At 35.7% G+C, this 21,378-nt stretch overlaps 1 protein-coding gene across 1 annotated transcript in view; it reads left to right on the top strand.

Annotated features, from left to right (window-relative positions):
• Positions 1-20,110, top strand: part of gfra4b (GDNF family receptor alpha 4b) — a 49,032-nt gene extending 28,922 nt beyond the window's left edge. The window contains exons 2-8 of the mRNA XM_032555776.1: positions 7,583-7,858; positions 8,048-8,128; positions 9,517-9,862; positions 10,402-10,511; positions 11,213-11,347; positions 16,814-16,965; positions 18,562-20,110. Of these exons, the coding sequence (XP_032411667.1) occupies positions 7,583-7,858; positions 8,048-8,128; positions 9,517-9,862; positions 10,402-10,511; positions 11,213-11,347; positions 16,814-16,965; positions 18,562-18,702 (1,241 nt within the window). The 3' untranslated portion in view covers positions 18,703-20,110. The remainder of the gene's footprint in view (positions 1-7,582; positions 7,859-8,047; positions 8,129-9,516; positions 9,863-10,401; positions 10,512-11,212; positions 11,348-16,813; positions 16,966-18,561) is intronic.
• The last annotated feature ends 1,268 nt before the right edge of the window (positions 20,111-21,378 follow it).

Below are 21,378 nucleotides of genomic sequence, written 5' to 3'. Positions count from 1 at the left end.
ACAAACTGAAGTTGAATTGTAGAATTGAAATGGGAGCTTCTTTCTTTATGAACTATAGCTGTTGTCCCACTGTTTCCTATTTTTTCATTTTGAAATACAATTGATGCTGTATGTCATTGAGATGAGGTGTGTAATTTGCCTTTGAAGTAAAATCTAACAATCCATTAGAAAAGAGCAGGAAAGGACAGACTCACTGTTCTCATGCGCATTTAATAAATATGTGAAATGATCCAAATGTACAAACAAATAATCATAAATGTCTGATGGCTAATGAAGCTGAAGTTTTAATTTTTGGTAATCAATGGAAACACAAAGAAAAGCAGAAATTACAATTTAGATTGAAGCAGTCAGAGTAGGACAGTATTTGACACATCATCGTGGACAGCCCTGAGTGTTAGCTGACTTCTTTAATCATCCATTTAAACCAGTCAGTCTTCTTCAGGATACAATATGACATTAAACCCCTCAGGTTGCTAATGCTGTATCTCATTTACTTCATTAGCTCTACTGGTCATTCCTCTGACATCCTGTCCCTGCTCTAAATAGTTTGTTTTAATATTTTATTTTCTCCTCTTTGCACACATAAAATATGTCGGGGAGTGGTGAGTTAAAATACATGAGGATTAAATCTCAAGTCTACATTAGAGCTCATAATATTTGTATATTTCAATTTACATTTTGACAGCTGGTTTTGTCAGAGGCTTGGTTTAAATAATTTATTTGTTTGTGTTACAGAGAACATTGTACCTCTATATAAAATACTGTTGAGGAGGAATTAAAACTAACTTTTTTTAAAAGCTGTATTACCTTATATTCTGCTGAAAGTGCAAATGCTTTTCTTTTTAAACACCTTGGAGTTAAATTGGAGAGGATATCTGGGTCGTCTATTTGTTTGATGTTTGTTGAAAGAGTAGAGCTGACATTGCTAGATCTAGATTTCACCAAGCCCAATCTGCTTTACTTTGATCTGTAAAGCTGCTTATTTATGCTGTAGAAAAACGCAATATTGTCCTACACAGAGAACAGGAGCAATATGTCTTTGCAAAGGAAACTACATTTTGGTTATCAGGAATTATGCATCTTAAAAGCAAAATGCTTGTACATACAGTACCTTGTAGTTATTCATACCCCATGAACTTCACATGCCTTGAAGGACCCCACCCCTCACACACACACACACACAAAATAATTTCATCACTGCATCATTTCAATTCCACTACCATTAAAGAGCTAATTTGTGTTTGTATATCACATAAAATTGTAATAAGAAATATTTAAAATGCTGAAAATCTTTCATTGTAGTTTGAAGTAATAATTACATCAAAAATTATGCAATTATTTTGTATGAAATTGGTGAGGAGTTAGGAACAAACAGAAAAATGTAACAAATACAGTTGTTTGCATTGTTTTGCTAATCTTTTTAATGAGGAACAGGGAGTTGGTTAAACCACAAAACTTTAATAACTTAATTATTTCAAACAAACAGATTGTGTTTCATCCACTCCAGGATCATGTAATATACAACACATGTAAATCTTTTTGCCTCTGACATGTTTTTAGAGTTGGATCATAGTAGCAGATGTAGAATCTAGTTTCAGAGCTCTGCAGACTATTAAAGCTGACTACGCTGCAGTCTGATCATAAAAGTATTTTAGATGGAAATATTTACCGTAATTATTTTTTTAAATGCTTTCAACAACATGCTGCATTGTGGTCTGTTGTCAGTCTGATGCTAGAGGCAACCTCAAACTAATTTTGAAATAAATAAATAGTTGCTTTCTGCTAAAGATCTACATTTACCAGATAAAAAAATACAGACAATATTTCATAATTTAAGTAAGAAATGTTGTTAATACCTTGCAATATGTTCAAATAAACACATTCACTTATCTCAAACACTGTGGATAACACACACATCCAACCTGTTGTCTTTTAGCTAACACTGCATTACATTTAAATAGATTTCATCATTGGGAAAAACTTTCCACACACACATTTAAATGACATATATATATATATATATACAGTATGTAGTTTAACATAATTGTCTTTAAATGTGTATCTAATATGAAATAAAATATTTATTTAGCAATAAATCACAAATCGTGTGATTTGTGAGCTTTATCACGCTTACTTAAGAGTATAAATCAGTTAAACATTCCTGATGTGGGAAACTGTTTACCTATAAGGTGATGTGTCATGGAAAAAACCTATTTCCAAGCACTGTTCAGATAAAATCACTCAATCAGGTTTATTCATGAATTGTGCACAACTCAGAGAGCTCACAGGACAGTCAATAATGAAGCAAGTCTGAAACGGAAAGTTCTGCCAGGCAGACCCAACACATGAGTTTTGTACAAAGGGATAAGGGATCCAAAGCATGGGAATCCGACTGATTCCCATGCAGCTGGAGAAAAACAGCATCCAACCTTGTGCATGTAACCCAAACAGCTTTAACTTGGTGGGAATATACAGAACTTAGAATAAACATATAGCAATACAACTAGCAGGTGTGACCTAATTGTAATTTTTCCACATCATGATGCAATAACATATTAAGTATCCATAAGACCTTGAACTAAGGAGCTATAACCAGTTAATGTGTCTGTCTGCTTTGATCCATTTGTCCCCATTAAATAACAAATTAATGCACAAAAAGAAAAATACCATATGCACCAATAAACCCAATTTTTATCCACAACTTAACATCTGTGTATGCAAAGAGTGCATGAAGGTACTATTCCAGCTGACTTCATCAGGAACCATTCGACAGTATCTGTGGTGAAGTGGATCATTAAGTTGGTGCATGGGGGTAACTGATCAGCTAATCCTGCAGTGATTTATGTGGCAGGTAGACTGAGGACTTACTGAACCTTAGAACACAGCGATTACTGACACAGTTAATAGGCTAAACCCACTGGTAGATTGAGACGATCTTATTGGAAATGTCAAATCAAGGAACTCATTTGCATTCATGATGTATGGTGCTGATAGCAGCATCTGCCCAGGCAACACAAAGTGACACACGTATAGCCAGACAAGAAGGATCTCTGATTTCAGTCATGGATTTTCATCCGACCTCTGGCCTTTGAGTTTGCATAGGTTCCTTTTCTGTCAGGATTGGATATGCTAAACTACCCTATGTTATCATTGACTCAAAACACCCCTGTGGTTTAGGTAAAGGTCCAATTATTTGTTCCTCCCATTACACCCATAAACTAGAAATGTATTTAATTCAGACTTACATGATAGGTAGTGCATAATTATAAAATCTAAGAAAAATGATATATAGTTTTAGCATTTTTTGTTAATTCAAATCTAAAAACTATTCTGTGCTTAAATAACAACAATCCCTCCCCCACTGTATCCTTTACTGACGTCAAATCTGAAAATGTTTTGGGGTGTGTTGCTTCACATTCAGAGACTGAACTGTTTGCCCATTCTACAAAACACATCAGGCGCTAGAAGATTCTCAATTAAATTAAGTCTTGGCCAATCTAACACAAGAATATGCTATAATCTAAATCCTCGTGCTGCAAGATGAGTCCTTGTGTCAGTCAAAAGTGCGTTGCAGCTTCAACTGGATTTTGTTCAGAGGTTGAAATTTAACTCCCTCCATCCATGTTCAACTCTGATCAGCTTCTACATCCTCACTGACGAGCAACAAGCCCATAGTATGATACTGCCACCTCCATGCATTGTTGGGCAGACAGTGGGTGCAGGATAGTATGCAGTGTTGGTTTCCTTCTACATTTAGCATTTTGGTCACATCTCTGCACAGAAGTTTCTTTCCTAAGTTTCACAAATTTTATTTAGGGGTATCAGAATAAATGGAGCTGAGTACAAATGTATGCTATACTTTTGGATTATTATTTGTAAAAAACATTTTAAAAAGTATGTTACCTTTTGCTTTGACCTCCCAATTATGGGCTACTTTGTGTAGGTCTATCACATAAAATACAAATACTTGATATTTAGAGCTGTAGCTTGACAAAATGTGAACATATTCAAAGGAGGTGATTTTTTATCCAAGGCAATGTAAGTAGAGGAATGCCTCTGTGGAAATAACCACAGTGTAATCTTGGGGAAGATTTGTGTGAAACACAAATCTTTATACAAGGACATGGTAAGCAAAAATATAATATCTCAAGTAAACAAATATATAACATGAAATTTCAATATTTGCTCAGCTTTAGATAGATCATGCCTAGGAATATGTTATGAGAATTATTTTTAGAATTGCAGGAGTGTGGGTAATGCACAAAGCTGCATTTCTTCAGCACCAGTAATCTTGACACAGGATCTGCTTTTTGGATAGTTGGACATTTTAGTAGTAGTAACAATAAACAAAGTCAGCTTAATTTGTACCTTTCTGGTTAATAATTAACAGTACAGTTAATTAATGCCTTATTTGAATAAGAGCATTTTACTTTTTTGACTGTGGAGCTACAAAAAATAATGAAGACAAGTGTGGAAAGCTGTGGTCTAAGTGACAGAACCAAAACTACTCAAAATAGATTAAAACAAAACAAAGTCACAGCGAGAATTCACCAAGTCTAACAGACACTTTAAACGCCTCATCATATTCTTAACCAGGAGAGAAATGTCTGATCATCAACCTTAACAATAAATGAAACTCGATGCAAGAGAATTCAGGAGATTTGAAATTGTAAAAATGTACTGCAAATTAAAAAGTGTGAGGTTCCAATTATCCAAAATAACTTTAGTAGTGAAACATTCTTTCTTGCTCTTTGAACTAAATAACTCACTATTAATCATGAGGGGAAAAAAAGACGTAAAGGCATTCTACATGCATTTATGCAAACCTCCACGATGAAGGATTGGTAAGAGTTGCACTCAGGAGATTTAAATCTCATCTGTATGTTTTGCAAAAGTATCAGACATACAGTGATCTTGTTAGTAATTTTCAACTTGTTGGCACCTGAGTGATGGATATATGGCAAGCTATTGTGTGATATATTGCTATGTCTTACAGAAACCAGTTATAACCAATTGTACTGGTTATAACTTGATAAAGTTATAAATGCCTGATAAATTTACAAATGCACCACAGGTTGTTAATTTTTTTTTTTATAAATGCCACTATTATTTGAATATATTTCACTTAATTAAGGTTTTTCTTTGACCTGTGTCATGCAAGACACAGCTTACATCAAACTTTATTAAAATTATTCAAAGATATTTTTGCTGTGATGTAACAGTAATCTAATTTTCCCATGATGTGCACAATCTTTACTGTTAGAGCTTCTTCTTGGCAAGAAGTAGTTTATTTGTGTGTGTTTATTATTTTAATGGTATTGAAATTTTTTATGTCTTTTTGCATGTTTTTTGACTTGTTCTGATACTTGTTTTTTTTTTTTCTTGTATTACTTATTTTTATTAAAAAATAACATTATATCAGTTTGGAGGATTTATGTAGATTTTGGAAATGATCAAATTTCAATGAAAGTATTTTACTCAACGCTTTAATGCTTACCCTTAGAGCTGTGGTGGCTAATTGGCTCTGTGTTGAGCTATGCTGACTCCAAGAAACAGACCAGACATCTGAATTATTAATATCATAACAAATTTAAAGGAGTCATATAGTGTAGTCATAAATATAAATATATCTACCTTTAATGAGCTGCTAAATAGTAAACAATGCTTTTCTGTAAACACAAATTCCAAATTTTATTTTAAACTCAGCAGTAATTTAGTTACTTTTCTCTTTTGTATTAAATATTTGTACATGACACTTTAAATTCATTTCCTCTGTTTAAGGTCATGTTCGTATATTACACTTACATTTTCCTGGTACTACGTTAAAATAAAGGTAGAAATCGCTGGTTGCTAGGGGTGCAGCTGAAATAAATTCACAGGTGGCTGAACCAGATTTTAGAAAGGGCATAGAGATGCAGGAACACAAGGGCTGCAAGGTTTTGGGAGCCCCAAGAAATGTTTCTGTTGTTTTGTATGCATGCTGCAGTGCATACATGCTTGGATTTTTATGTAAATACTGTTATCCTTTTGAAAAGGAGTTTGAAAAGTCAAACAGCAGAAAGCTGAAAATAAATGCTCCATGTCATCTTTGAATTGAGTATTTTTCAATCTCTGCATTGCATTGCCTCATACAGGCCTGGCATATGTACCAAAATATTATGGGGTTATTGTTTTGTATAGGTAAAGTTTTATTCTTCCGTATAAGTAACTTTTTTTTTTTTCAAAAGACAACTAGAATACTCATTTTGGAAAAAGTCAACTTCCATGTAAACAAGGCATGTAACACCTTGAAGTTGATGTGTTTCTAACTATCAATTTCGTTTGCATGCACAAAAGAGTCTTTCAACACAGGGTGCCACATTGTCCCAAATCCAGCTTGGCAGATTGTACATGAACAGGTATCAGGAGACAGAGCCAGCCTCCTTATACTTGAGTCATTTATAAAATGCCTTGATCAGGACCTATCTGATACCCAGGATACCATTAAGACATACCTAAAATTAAACAAACAAATAAATAAACTGATGAAGTTTTCAGGAATCAATAGTACAGCTCATTAAAGAGAGATTAGTGGAGAAGGTCTTTAAACTTTAAAGGCCTTTAAAGACAGACAAAGAAATGTATGTGTCTCTCTTTGAACTGTTGTTCAAAGCCATTATTCATTTCTCTTATTTGATTAGTAAAAGATTATAGCTGCCCAAACATACCCTATATAGGAAATAAAAACTATACATCGGAGTCACCACTCTTCTCACTCAGATTATTCCATGTGCATGTAAATGTGCATTTAAACTAATGTTTCTACTAAAGACCTTCCCTAAGAATTAACCCTTTTGCTCCTAGCCTCAAACGAAGATGATACAGTGAAACTTAAATAAAATAAATGAATGATACAACAATTATTATTTCTTATACAAGTCCACTTTGGATAATTTGAAAGACATAACAAATCCATTCATTTTGTTTGTAAGTTTAGTCCTTAAAAAGCCAAATGGGCATTTTTTTCAGAATAATTATGGATAAATTACTCTCAGTTAGTGCATAATGCAATTAAATCAAAGAGAATAGTATATTCAAGTTTTGCCACAATTTCCACTTAAGATTTTTGCCAGTGTTAAAGTTTTTTGAAATTGAATGGATAAAACCAGTAATTTTATAAGACACTTGTTAAGAATATATAATTTACTGTTCTTGTATAAAAATGAATGATCCCACCAGTACTGCAGGATTTTTTTTGTTATTGACCTAAAGCCAATAGGATGTGGTGATTCAGTGCTCCACAAAGTTTAAAATCTCTAATATATTCCAGCTTTTAAAGATGAGCAGCACACATTACATTTTCAGCATGTTGTATGAGAGCAGTGGCATAACCACTGCAGGATTTGCTCATTTTCACAATAAGCTGCTGGCTTATTTAACAAATTGTTCAGCATCTCCATAGAAAGGGATCATGTTTGATCCCTTAAAAGGCTTTTCACTTTTTCTGTTTTCATCTTCCTAAGTTAATCTTATTGTTTTACTTCGGACCTCAAATATCCTAATCCATTTGCTCTCTGCTATGATTTCTTTTCCTCTGAAACAGCTCTGCTAGACGTTTTACTGGCTGGAACTGACTGTTTGGTGGCTGGAGACTCGTGCTCCAGTGATGAGACTTGTAGTCCGCGCCTACGTACTCTGCGGCAGTGTGTGGCCGGCAACGGCAGCATGAAGCTGGGCCCCGGTGCCAGAAGCCAGTGTGCCAACGCAGTGTCCGCCCTCCTGTCCAGCCCATTACGCGGCTGCCAGTGCAAACGAGGGATGAAGAAGGAAAAGAACTGCCTCAGCATCTACTGGAGTCTTCATCAGTCCATCATTCATGGTCTGTAATTTTTTTCATTTTAGAAAGAATGTTTTAATAAATCAAAGACACAGTGACTAACCAAGTTAAATGATTAATTTATGAATTCATCCTTTGGGATCTTTCAGTGACTAAATATAAACATATTTATTTTCTACATTTTTGCTTCATTCTCTGATCATTAATTTAGGCCATCTGTTATTCTTTCAGGACTCAACCTTGTGGAAAGTTATCCCTACGAGACAGTGCAGAGGGATTATGATTATGTTCGCTTGGCTTCTATTACAGCAGGTTAGCTAGCTTCCTCTTATTACCTTTCCCCCTGTTGTTTATAGCATTTCATCCTTCAAAGATATTTTGTTGTGGGAATAAGGCACATAATCCACTGACTTCCCTGGAAACATGCCTAAGACAAACAAAGATCTCTTGCAGTCATGTAAGAAAATGTCTAAATATTTGTATAACTTCCAAAATCAAAGTTATTTGTTTGACTTGTGAGTATTTTTGGATACAAAGCTCCTTTATATTCCAGGCTCGAAAAAAACATAATAATCTTTGTGTGTTACAGCATGCTAATGGGGAATTTGGTTTAACCAACAGATTTTTAGTTATGCAGTATCCTGTGTTTCCTTCGTAGCCTAAGGCTTTCTAAACAATAAAATCACACAACATATTAATGAAACCAAAACAAAAATAGAGAATATTGGACATTCCATTTCTGGTAGTGACAAAGATTGCAGACAGATAAGTATGCATTTATTTTCTTTTACAATAATGTCTGGAATCCTCAAAGAAAAAGGATTATCTGCTCTTTTAGCCAGTTTTTCTTCCTACCCTCAAACAACCCTAAAAATGCTATGATGATATGAAGATGCAGCCCAGTTTTCTTACAGAGCCCTTCTCAACTATTTGTGTGATAATAAATTCCTCACAAATGCTCTCACACTGAAGTTTGATCTAAACATTTTAGATGCTATGTGATTTTACCTTTTGAGACATAAGTTTGATGGTTTCACACAAATTTTTCATCCAGTAAAACAGTTTTGTCCGCGTGACATTGTCTTCTCGATTTAATTTAATAAAAGTTCCTTTTCAGGAGCAATTCATTCCTATGAAATAATAAGATTTTTTATAAAAAAAATCTCTGGAGTTTTTGAAACTCATAAATACAAGACAGGCATGATAAACTTGACTTTTTTTTAAGTTAAACTCAATGGGAAAAATCCCAGACAAAGCATTGAAGGAAGATGGCAATTGAGGAGGATTTTTTTATAACTCTTGGTGAAAATAAATCAGAAAGTGCTTCTGATTTACTTTCAGTGTCAGTTTATGTTTTGTTAAGGTTGTCCATACTTGTGTTATTTTTATCCTGCCCATATACATTGTGCAGATTAAATTTCACAACAACGTGGGAAACGTTTTGAAATAATTTTATTGTGGTCCCATATACTGTATATCTCAGCACTATCTGAAAGAGTCTTGGATGGCTGTGGTTTTTCTTCTGTTAATGAAAGTTCGCATGAACATATTTAGGTCAAGGAAAATATCTCAGCACAAATGATGAGTAATTTGAGTAGCTGCCACAGGTCGTACTTATTTACATAAACACAAAAGTTTCTTGATATATTGCTATTACTTTTCCACTGACTTCTTGACTTTAAGCTTGCGTTCATCCACAGACTCGGACGTTGGCATGACAACTGTGAATCGGTGCCTGGATGCAGCCAAGGCTTGCAACGTGGACGACTTGTGCCAGAAGCTGCGCACTGAATACGTCTCAGCTTGCATCAAACCTACTGCCAAGTCTGGCTTGTGCAACCGGCCCAAATGCAACAAGGCCCTACGCAGGTTTTTTGACCGGGTTCCTGCCGACTATACGCATGAGCTTCTCTTCTGCCCCTGTACGGACACGGCTTGCGCAGAGCGTCGGAGGCAGACCATTGTGCCAAGCTGTTCCTATGAAAGTGGGGAAAGACCTAATTGCATTACACAGAAGAAGATGTGTGATGCAGACTATGTTTGCAGGTTAGAGCAGAGCAAAATTGGAGCATTTTATTGTTTTGCATAGATTTTAGGCTGTAATAGAATTGCAATTCCCATCTGTTTTTAGTAAGCGGTAAATGAATAAAGAGTAATTCATTCAGCAGAATGGATAACTATTTTACCTTAAAGCTTTCTGCCACCATTGCATTAACCACCCCACAGAAAGACTGTTGGAATAACCTGTTAAATATTTAGTTCAGACAGAGAAGCAGATGGATCAGAGTTATTGCTCATTGCTATCTCCTGTGCATGGCCATTATTTTTCCTCAGCCCCATTACACTCACAGGGCTTTACTAATGATCCCAGGTCTGGGGGATGAAATATATTATTCTTTCTATCACTTTCTGTCTACAGTTCAGTAGTTTCAGTCTCTTTAGCATTGCAAACAATATATCTTTCATGTCATGTTAATTAAAGATAGAGCGACATAATTCATTTAAAAAACTGGAAAGATTCTGTATAAACTTTACAAGTTTCTGTCATGTTCCTGCTGACTTGTGCCCTTGTTGTGCTTTTGCAGGTCTCGTCTGGCACAGTTTCAGTTTGACTGCGAACCCTCAAAAACATCTGCCAGTGGCTGCAAGGAGGGGAACTATGGAGCGTGTCTCCTCGCCTACACAGGGCTTATAGGTGGGCAGACATTTCAGATGTTACTCAGAGAAGGAAAATATGTGCAAAACGAAGCGATATAAGAAATGCTTCAGGAGAAAATGGTGATGTGTGAATGGAGGTGTGCACCATATGTCGTGTGAGAGATGGAAAGAGGAAAACAAATAGGAACGAGCAGGAGCTTGCTTGAAGAAGAATTAATGTACACAAAACACATTAAGAGTGAGTGGGAGACTTGATAAAAAATAAAAAATAAAACAAAACAAAAGTTTAGGGTGAGCATCTCTCTAGGTAAACATATATATACATATGTTGAAAGGTCTTTTATATAAGGTAAGGTGCAATCTCTTTTATAAGACTCTGTAAAAGGAAAAAAATGACTGCCTCATTTCCTACACTGACCTAATGCATTTCAATAACTTTAAATAGTGCCCCTTAGCAGAAACACTCACTTGGCATTTTCAATCCTGCCTGGTATGTACTAAAGCAATTGGAAACCCACCTCAACCATGCTGATTAAAAACACAACCAAGACTTAAAATGGTAGAATTATAGTATTAAACCAGTGCACACTCTCTCAGACTTCTAATATTACAATGTCATTATCTCCTCACAACAGAACAGGAAATGCAGTGTCCATTAATGTTTAGAAATGCAGTGTAACAATTCTGAGAATAATGAATATTTAATACTAATCGAACTCTGGTGCTGTCTGTCTGCAGGAAGCACCATAACTCCCAACTATGTTGACAACTCTACATCCAACGTGGCTCCATGGTGCTCCTGCTCACCAAGTGGAAGTACGAGGGATGAATGCGATCACTTCCTGGGATTTTTCACAGACAATAGCTGTCTCCGTGAGTCAATAGCAACTGAGCACGTTTAGCATCTATCTAGAGTGCTTTGGAAACCTTTTCATTCTTCATCACAACCACAAATTACATTGGGTTTTTAGGGACTTTATGTGAAAGTCTTACATAAAGAAAGGCTACACTCTGACAGTGTCCAGACCTAAATTCAGTTAAAATTATTGTCACAGATGTTTTCCTTCCGATTTGACTGAGCTTGAGGTGTTTTACAATGAAACATAGGCAAAGATTTCCATCTGGAGATGTTCAAAGTCAGTAGAAAGTAAGACTGCAGCTGCGATCTCAGCAAAAAGTGGTTCTACAAAGAACTGACTCTGGAGGGATGTGAACATATGTATACATATGAATGGCAGGCTTTTCAGATTTCGATCTTTTTGATCTCTATTGTCTGTCATAATGTGTACTTCTAATATGACAAAATTGAAAAAGACATTATTAGGGTGTGAAAACATTTTAAGAATCTATACTCTCATTTTGTCTATTTTGGTGAGAAATGAGACTACATATACTGTACATTCAATAGATTAGAATATTATAGAAAAGCATATATATTTCTGGAAGTGTATTAATTAAACACACATAGATGTTTGAAAACCTTTATTTCTGTTAAATATGATTATGTTCCACTTACAGGTTTTTTTCAGCATTTTCTTTCAATCATAAACAGCTTAGTTCTGTCATGAATTGTAGAAATTTAGCACATGGCTTATTTCTGTTTTGTTCTGACTCTTGCTGTTTATTTTCTGGCCTCAGGCCCTGGTTGTTAAACCCCTTTGGCTTTAACTGACTGTACCTAATTAGTCACAAAAGTCGACAAAGTGAATGGCATAGGATATATTTTGATGAAAAATGTTGTAAAACAACCCTGAACTGATTTAAATATGCAGCAGGTTTCTTAACTGCAACTTCATGGTTATAAAATATTTGACAAGCTTCAGTTTTTCCACACTCAGAAGACCTTGAATCTGAAGTTGAAGCTCTCCTCACAAACTTTGCGGTAATGGAACTCCATTGTAAGCTCTCTGCTGTCATACTGAATGACTTCCTGAGCTTTTTGTGACTTGTGCAAAGTTAGTCAGACATTTTTCCACAAATAATATTACAGAAACACTATTATTTCAATCCTGTTGGACATCTGCTGCTGATCATTGCATAATTAGCCCTTCAACAATAACTGCTAAAGTAACCAAAATCTAAATTGTATTATTCAGAAATGTGAAATAATTTAATTCTAATTCTTTTATGCACACCAACTAAGAAGAAACTGACATGCACATCATGGGAAAGAATCACATTAATTGAAATAATTGCTTGTGCCATTCTTTTGTATGGAACAAACGGGACATAAGGCTGTATTGTATATATATATATATAAAGTTTATCACTTGACTGACATGTATTGCATAAAATTGATTAAATATCATTATCCAACTAAATCATTCAAACCAGATATTTTAAGCAACTAATTGTCTTTACAGGCACAGCATCTTCAACAGTTATACGGTGCAGAAAAAAGATCATTCAAATTCAAGGACACAGTGATGAACAACTTTACAAGCCAACATTAGACATGCGCTACAGCTTTAGTTAGTTGAATTGGTCTGGATACGTGGAAAAAAAAAAATATCTTGCTAATTTGCTTTGACAGTTTGATTCTGATTGCTTCTGAGCTTCTCTTTCAAAGAAATCTCTTAATGACTGCAACACAAACTAATGATTTTTGCACTAGAGTGTTTATGTTTCTTTATGATAAAAATAAAATATTTAATTCTATAATTCAATTGCCCAAAGTTGTGATTCCAGACTAAACACACTTTTTCAGATCAATCACTTTGCAGTAACTTAATGCATTCAGGCATCAAGGCATGAGGAAGACCATAGTCAAACTGAGCATCAGGACAAAGATGCTCAGTTTGACAGGAACGAAATGAGATTACTTTAATGGCATGATGATTGTGAGTTCCACATGTTCTAGTCTGAGTATTTCAGAAACTTGACGTCGCTGCAATTTTTATCCATATCTTGGCTGTTCAGAACTTGGTCAGGAGAAAGCTTCCAATAAGCAGGAGATGTCTGAACAAATATGTCATATTTTGTTGTCACTGTTCAGATGAGAATGGGCAGACAAAAACAGCAAATTGAAGCTACAATTCAAGCAGATTCACCAAAAGTTGACTATGAAAGACAGCAAAAACACTACCTAGATTGAACATTCTTGATTAAAGCTGTAACATTCAGTTTGTAGAGTCAGAATATGGTATAAGCAGCATGAAATCATGACTCTATCCTGCCATGTATCAGTGGTTCAGGCTGTGGATAGAGGTGTACTGGTAGGGGTGACTTAGTGGACCCAAAGTGTGCTGCACTTAGGCCATAGGCAATCTTAGGGTTGTTGCTGAACAACCCTAAGATTGCTCAACTGGCAGTTCAGTTGTTGCTGAACTGCCATTTCTTCGTAATAACTGTATGTTCATCTTCTGGCAGGATGATGCACCATGTCACAAAGCTCAAACTGATTTCTGTAGTATGACAATGAATTCACTGTGCTCCTGTGGTTTCCACGGTCACCTGGTCTTAATCCAATTGAACATCTTTGTGATGTGGTGGAACAGCAGATTTGTATCAACGATGTGCAGCTACAACTCTGCAGTAGCTGTGTGCTGCTATCACGTCATGACTCAAAATCTCTGAGAAATGTTTCCAACACCTCAGTCAATCTTTACCACACAGAATTAAGGCAGGTTTGAAAGCAAAATGAAATCCAATCTACCACTGGCACGGTATACCTGCTGTTTTTATCCTAATCAGATTTTACAAAGAAATAACTTAAAGCTGCATGAAGCATTTTATTTGTTTATGCTGAATAGCTTCTGGACATACTGTATTATTATATATGATAAGTAGCTGCATAGAAACAAGAGGTAAGATAAAGCTCATTGTGATTTTTGTTTGTCTGATATTCTTTTAAATGCATAATCGCACTGCAGAGCAAATTTGTTTTTTGAAGGAAACAGGAAAATCATACTCACTAATCAGAGTGAATCATACATATAAGCTGAAACAGGAAGGATTCAAATAGACTTGATGTGAAAATCAAAGAGCACTTTGTGGCTGCAAAAAGTGATAGGACGAAGTTGTTTGGATTCTGCTAGACAGATGTTTCCCAGCAGGCTTCAACAGAAACAAATCGAGATATATTTAAATCAGGCATTTTGTGGGTTTAGGAGCATTATCAGCATGCGCTTGCTCTGTTTTCCATTTACATGCCCAGTTCGTCCTCACTATTAGTATCCCCCTTGTCTGCTTACCTTGATAATGCTACCCGAGAGTTCACAGAGTCGGTTCCTATGAATTACAAGTAAGTGGCCCTGCAAATGTGAGGTCACTGCATATTATTTCCAACCAAATGTACTGATTTTACTTTTTCATATGAAAAAAAAGTACAGGAGTATCCCTAGTGATTAGAACTCTTTTTCAGTTCAGTCATTGAGTTAGTTTGTTATCTTTTGTCTGTCTGAAAACTGGAAAAAGCTGGTGTTGTTCTTGATTTGAATACTTATGATTACAGTAACAAATGGGCCATTATTTTACCCTCAGTTATTAAGTCAAAGACATCTTGTCTGATTTAAACCCCGGTTTCTATTTTTGCTAAACTGCAGGCTGGAAATGACTGGTATAAATAACAAGCCATTTCACTTTATGATGTTGATTGCCGTTTAGCACTGGCATTTTTTTTAAAAATTAAGATTATTTCCTGGCTGATGCATTGAAGGTACAGGAATTGGGGAAACCCTGTCCGCAACAGTCTTTAGGAAGGTGGTGTGTGTCAGTACCATCAATATGAATGCGCAGTTACAAGTTTTATTGCTGAAGAATCTTGTGCTCTAATGAGATGTAATTCATTTCCAAACTGAGCCACAAATGAAAGGCATTCAGTGTAAAAACCACATTTTGTCCATTTCATATGTATCTGTTTCTGCTTAGCTGCAGAACTTTAATAGATACGCATGATTGAAATAGGTTCAAAACAGGGGGTCTCATTTTACATGTTTGAAAGGAACAAATGTAATATGGCCTTGTATTACAACTTTGCGGTCTGCTTTTAGTCTTTATATTGCAATTTAAGCCATACCTGTTCCATTAGCTCAGTTAACCTTTGGGAGTCTCAGATAGTTGATGTGCTATAAAAAAACATTCATGATGACTAACAGCGTCCTGCAATCAAGGTCATCTTATATGTGTGCTCCTGTGATTTAACTATACAATGTTCACATGAAGGATGGAACCATTGTTATGTCACTGAAGTAATTTGACTACCTTCATCATTTTATCATCAGGTGATGCAGCCATAATTCATTCAAGTGCAGGTAACTAGGAAACCATTAACTAAAGGGCAACACATCATTGTACAATTGTGATGAAAGAGATAAATCTCTCTCTTCAGTATGAAAAACCAAGAATTATTTTACAAAATAACTGCCTTTTTTAGTCTAGAAAAATCCAGAGTTTGCCTTTCTAATTGAAAACAACTGATAACAGGAGAAGAAAATGGTTGACTATGATGTGAGCGCCAGTAGACTTGTCTTTTTTTGCTCTGTACCAAGCAGTTCAGTATTCTTACAGTTTATTGTGGTTTCGGGTGTATAGCTACCTACTGAGGTGGAGTGGACCGTGATATTCTTTGTTATGACCTTTCATAACAAAGGTCATAACTGTAACTAATAATCTGTAACTAATAATCTTGTAGAGCATGGAGGAAAAGACTGATCAGAAAAGGCCTAAAAAGAATTTGTGAGTAACACATAATGTCATAAGATCAAACAAACATCCATTTGACAGACAATAAAACTTTTAATTAGCATTTTATTAGCTATCACAATTGAAAAACTATTATCAAAGGTTGTCATAGTTAGCAAAAAGGTAAATTTTAATTTAATTATTGAACTTTTAAAGTACGTTTGTAGATTAATGGCATTTTCTGTTCTTCTGCTGCATCTCCTCAATTTTCCATCTTAGTTGCTTTAGCTTTAGACCTCTCATGACCTATTCCCTAAAGTGTAAATAATTAACGTCCTTCTTACTGACCTATTTGAGTCTTTTTTTCCTTGCTTGTGTTGCGATGGTAAATCTTTGGCAACTCTTTTCCCGGGCCTCCTGCCTGGAAAAGACAGAGAAAGAGGGATCTCAGCATTATTTAGCCAGTCCCAATGGCTTAACAGTTAATGAGGTCAATGCGAAGATGCAGATGCAGTCTATACGTGTTAAGACTGAGTACTTGCTGTTTTTCCCCTTTGCTGTCCCTGTCCAAAATTGTTTTGGCAACTAGAAGTTTTGGCAATTAAAATCAGAAAAATTTGGAGGTGAAATAATTGAATTAAACTTTCAGGGAAAGAGTAAATAAGACAATAAATTGATTAACTCTGATAGTACATGTTTTATTATATTGTGTTTCAGAAAATGCTTTGAAAATGTTTGGAAGAGAATCAGAGCAGCAAACTCCTCTCAGCACACCCAGCCACAGTGGAGGAGACAGATGGAGCAGCACTTCCCAACCACAAACCACTGAAACTATGGGAAACATTCTGGAACCTATAATACCTACACAGGTGTGCACACGCTTTATGTCATATTCACCACAGCAGCCCCTTCACTATGTCATGACCAAAATCTAGAATTAATGCAAATTAATTCTAGATTTTGATCTAGAACTCACAGTTCTAGACAAAGCACAAACCTATTTCAACAAATGTATTACATGTAGCGCATTTACATAAATTTGTTCTCATCCTGGCTGATAGAGCAAAAATGTTGCTAGCCATTGCAGCACGATGAATTATTGCTGCTAAGTTGTCTGTTGATCAAAGCATAAATTTCATCTCTGAATATCCTCAAGAGTCACTGTAGCATGGCTTAAAGCCATGTTTCTTGGGTTTATATGTGTAATACTTTTAGCACCCAAAGTTGCACAGATAACCCATACTGTGTGTCTGAGATACTGTTTATGGTACTTCAAATTACTTCCAATACTCAAAATCAAACTATCACCAATAAATACATTTATTATTTGTCTATTATCTCCTCCTAATTTTAAGTGTTTTGATAGATTTGGCTTTTTAGAAGGTAACATGCAATAGTAGACCTTAGCAATATTTTTAGAAAAAAAATGAAGGTACAATTTTAGTTTAAAAAACATTAAAAAATCATAATATATCAGAAATAAAAAAAATGTATATAAAATAATCTGCATTTGCTTTGAAATACTCTACATTTAAAATATCCATTTCCAGGTTAGGCAAGTCTATGAACTTCTAGTCTATGCTTGCCAAAAAAATCTGAGAAAATGCTCAAAAATAAATTCTGTCAAATGAAAAAAAGTCATAAATCTTACATTTTTGACTACCTTTCAAAGAATCTCTTTTAAATTACATAGTTTAACTTTGGTCAGTGTTTGTATGTTCACTTGGTCAAATGCAGTCTATACTCTTTAAAAACTGGGAAATAGTACTTTACTTTAGAATGATTGGAGACTCAGGAGCTTATGGCAACTTTGGCATCATTGGTGACAGTTTTCCAGTTGCATTACACAGTACTAAACATGTTTCCACACAAACAACTTGAAAGAAAATGTGGGAATTTAGAAAAAAAATAGCTGACCCCAAATTACTCAGTGAATACCTTGTTTATTTACTCTTTATAATTTTATGAGCTCATGGAACCTTTATATAATTATCTAATAAACTATTAAGCAAAACATATCAGGTAGTTGTACAACTCTGTTTCAATACAGAAAAAGAATAACATGTATAAATTAATGGCTTCTGGATGGTAAATCAACAATAGCACACTTGTCCTTTCCAGCAGCCATTGTACTGTGCATACAGCAGTAAAACCAGCTGACCAAATGTTGTGGAGCTCTGCTTATGTTGCTAGGTGACGGATTGAGCTTTGCTGGATTTGCTAAGTAACCAGCTGGGCTTCCCATGGGCTTCTGTACCTGCTGATTTGTGACATTACAAACCAGATGTTTTTGAAACCGTTCCTTTTTCCAAAAATTGGCTGAGTAGTTTTGAAGCACTTGGCTGTTTTTAGAAGCAGTAAAGACCCAAACGGAAGTACGAAAACTTCAAAATGTCCAAAATGGGAATTTTGTATAATTTTTCCCCTTCAACATTATGCTATATTTACATTTTTCTCCATTTCAGGCTCTGGGAAATGAACTACTGGTGGGCCATGACACTCTTCCCTCCAATAGTCTCCCAAATTTGGCCCCACTTCTCAACCAAATGCTTCAGGCTGCCTTCAGCATTCTGTTGTTGCTCCTCCATTGCCTCTACGGACATTAAACGCTGCAGGGAAACTCGCTGAGGACCCTTTAAGCAGATGGAAGAAACAGAAGAAAACTGACATGGGCTATTATTCCTTCTTCTAAACATGAACAGTGGCACAGTTTTTTTCTTAATTTCTGTGTCAAAACAGCCTGACTCCACATATGTGGACGACCTTCTGCAGTCAGGCACCAGTGTGTACATTTGTACATTGTGTTTAAGCAAGCTGAAATGAAATTAAAATACAATTTCATGGACTAAGCCAGCTGTGTAACAATGCTACATTTAACACAAATATGTGTGATAATGTACCATGTGATTAAATATATACCTGTAAAAATTTGTTTGTTTTTTGAAATGAAAAGGGAAATATCTGAAGAAAACCAGTGAACTTCGTGTCTGCACTGGTCTCAGTGCTTTAACTATCCTGGAAAAGATGGAGTTTCCCACTCTCTCTAGTTGGCTCAATAAGGAGCTTTATTTCTTCACAATACTGGAGTAGAGGTAAAATAGATTGTATTTAAACATCCTGAACTAAAGCACAGATTTCAAGTCCAGAAAGATCTACAAAAGATGCCTCCAGCTGAAGTACATAAACAACTCTGACATAATTATTGCCATCTCTGTCAAGACTGGAGAGCTTTGTAACAGGACTTTCCATCAAGGCTGTTGTGCTTTAGCGATAACACCTCTGTTTATAGAATATATAGGTCTTTGGTCTTTATCTGCAAAGACATGTTGGACTTGAAAGGAAATAACCAGAAAAGCTGTAGGTCTACCTGTAGCTGCTGTGCTTTGTGTTTGTGACTGTAATACCCTTTTATTTCTCATTGTGTTAGTGAATATTGCTATAAGCTGCACTCTGTTTTTTTCTGCCAAAGAAGGAAGTGAACAAATTTGACATATTTCGTTTTCACCAACACCAGAATGGAGCCTATTAGATATTTGACAGTAAAGAATGATTCTGGGTTTTCTGTTCGGGAACCTGCAGTGGATTCTGAACAGAGGCAGAGTTGTATTGAATAAAAGTTCTATATACTTACAGACACCTGTTTTGGTTATTTTAAGCTGTTTTTGTATAACCGTTTGTTCTCCCTCTTAGAAAGGAAGGGAAAAGAGCAGAGGCGGAGGTTCAGGGGAAGCTGGGGGGGCGGCGGGCTCCCGGCCCGGGCCTAGATGGGGCCCGGATGGGAGGCAGAATATGACTTCAAGGATCTAAGCCTTTATCACGTCTGATGAGAGCTGGAGAAAGCGGGCCCTCTCTGTTGAGTATGGTGTATGTAGGATTATGTAATGTGGTGCCCCAACAGATTATATAGTATGCTGCCCCAGTCATTGTTGACTCATGGTTGCTAAAATCTTTACAAGACCAACTAATTTTAGTGACATAGTGGGTGTAAAATATTGAATAAAATGTTGTGCTACATGACTGGCTTTATTTTCACTCTTACATTTAACTTTATGGCACACAAAATTACAAGTGGATCGTCCATAGTGTCTCCAAGTGTATTTTGGGTAAAGCTTTTCACCAGCTGTCTACCAACGTCATCATCAGTCACTTGGTAACAGATGGCAAACTAGCTACAGCATTTCTACGGACTAAGTTAACATGAGTGTTCTGGTTGAGAGCGTTTTTGAGCCAAGACATCAGTATGGCGTTTATAGTTAAGGTTTACATTGGAGCCGCCTGGAAGAGCATCTTCCAAATTGTCCAGTTTGTGTGAACGGCGGCGGTTCAATGAGTCAACCAGGCTTCAGGCTCTGAGTTGAAATTCATAAAGTGTCAAAATGATCCGAACCCATCCGTTCAGAACCGTTCTGAATTAATTTAATTTGTGTCGTTTCATCATTAGTGACCAGTACTCTGATGTTTCTGTTGTTCTCTTGGTTTGTTGTACTTCATGTCGGATGGATTTCAGAATGATATAGTTGCTCTCTGTGGTGGTGAAACTTGTAAGCTCCGCTGTTGCGGGAATGTCTATGTTGTAAAGTTAAATTATCATGAGCTTTATTATTTGGGTATAAAGGGCCGGGTCATTAGCCCTGCCCCCCGGCCCGACTCTGTCTTGTTCCGCTAGTGGAAAAGAGCAATACAAAGGGACAATATTCTAACACATCATTTATTTTATAATTTATCCTGTGTATTCTGCTTGCAAAAAGATGATGCCCTGGCTCCTGACTGAGCAAAGGTGTTTGTTTTTTGCTTGCTTGGGTCACGATATGCAGGACAAACAAAAACAAAATCTATTGAGAATGAATGTTCTGAATTTTAAAATACATTTTGGTCCACCATTTTACCATTGAACTCTGTTGTTATCTGCTTCTTAAAGGTTTTTGGTTAGACAAATAGGTATTGTTTTGTCCTCTTATAACCTTATAAAAAAGGAAGGACTCAAGGAAAAATCTGCAGCAATAACACTTTGCGGCCTCAAGCACAAATTCATGTAGAATCTTTCAAAAATTCATCCACAAACATTTCATGCCATTATTTTCCTTTGTAGAATTCATATAAAACTTATTTATACAAATTTCAGTTTAATTAAAAGGGGTGCATTCCATTAAAATAATACATTTCTGTATTAATTATGTTATTAATTGTTGATAATAAAGAACTAACTAAATGCAGTATGGAAAAGTTTCAGGCATTCTATTAAATACTTTGTTCTTTATTTAGAAATATTTATATAATGAACT

Source organism: Xiphophorus hellerii, chromosome 23 (assembly GCF_003331165.1).
Source record: "Xiphophorus hellerii strain 12219 chromosome 23, Xiphophorus_hellerii-4.1, whole genome shotgun sequence".
In the NCBI taxonomy this organism is placed as follows: Eukaryota; Metazoa; Chordata; class Actinopteri; order Cyprinodontiformes; family Poeciliidae; genus Xiphophorus; species Xiphophorus hellerii.
The sequence above is the reverse complement of the archived record's forward strand: the minus strand, read 5'-3'. Positions and strand labels throughout refer to the sequence as shown.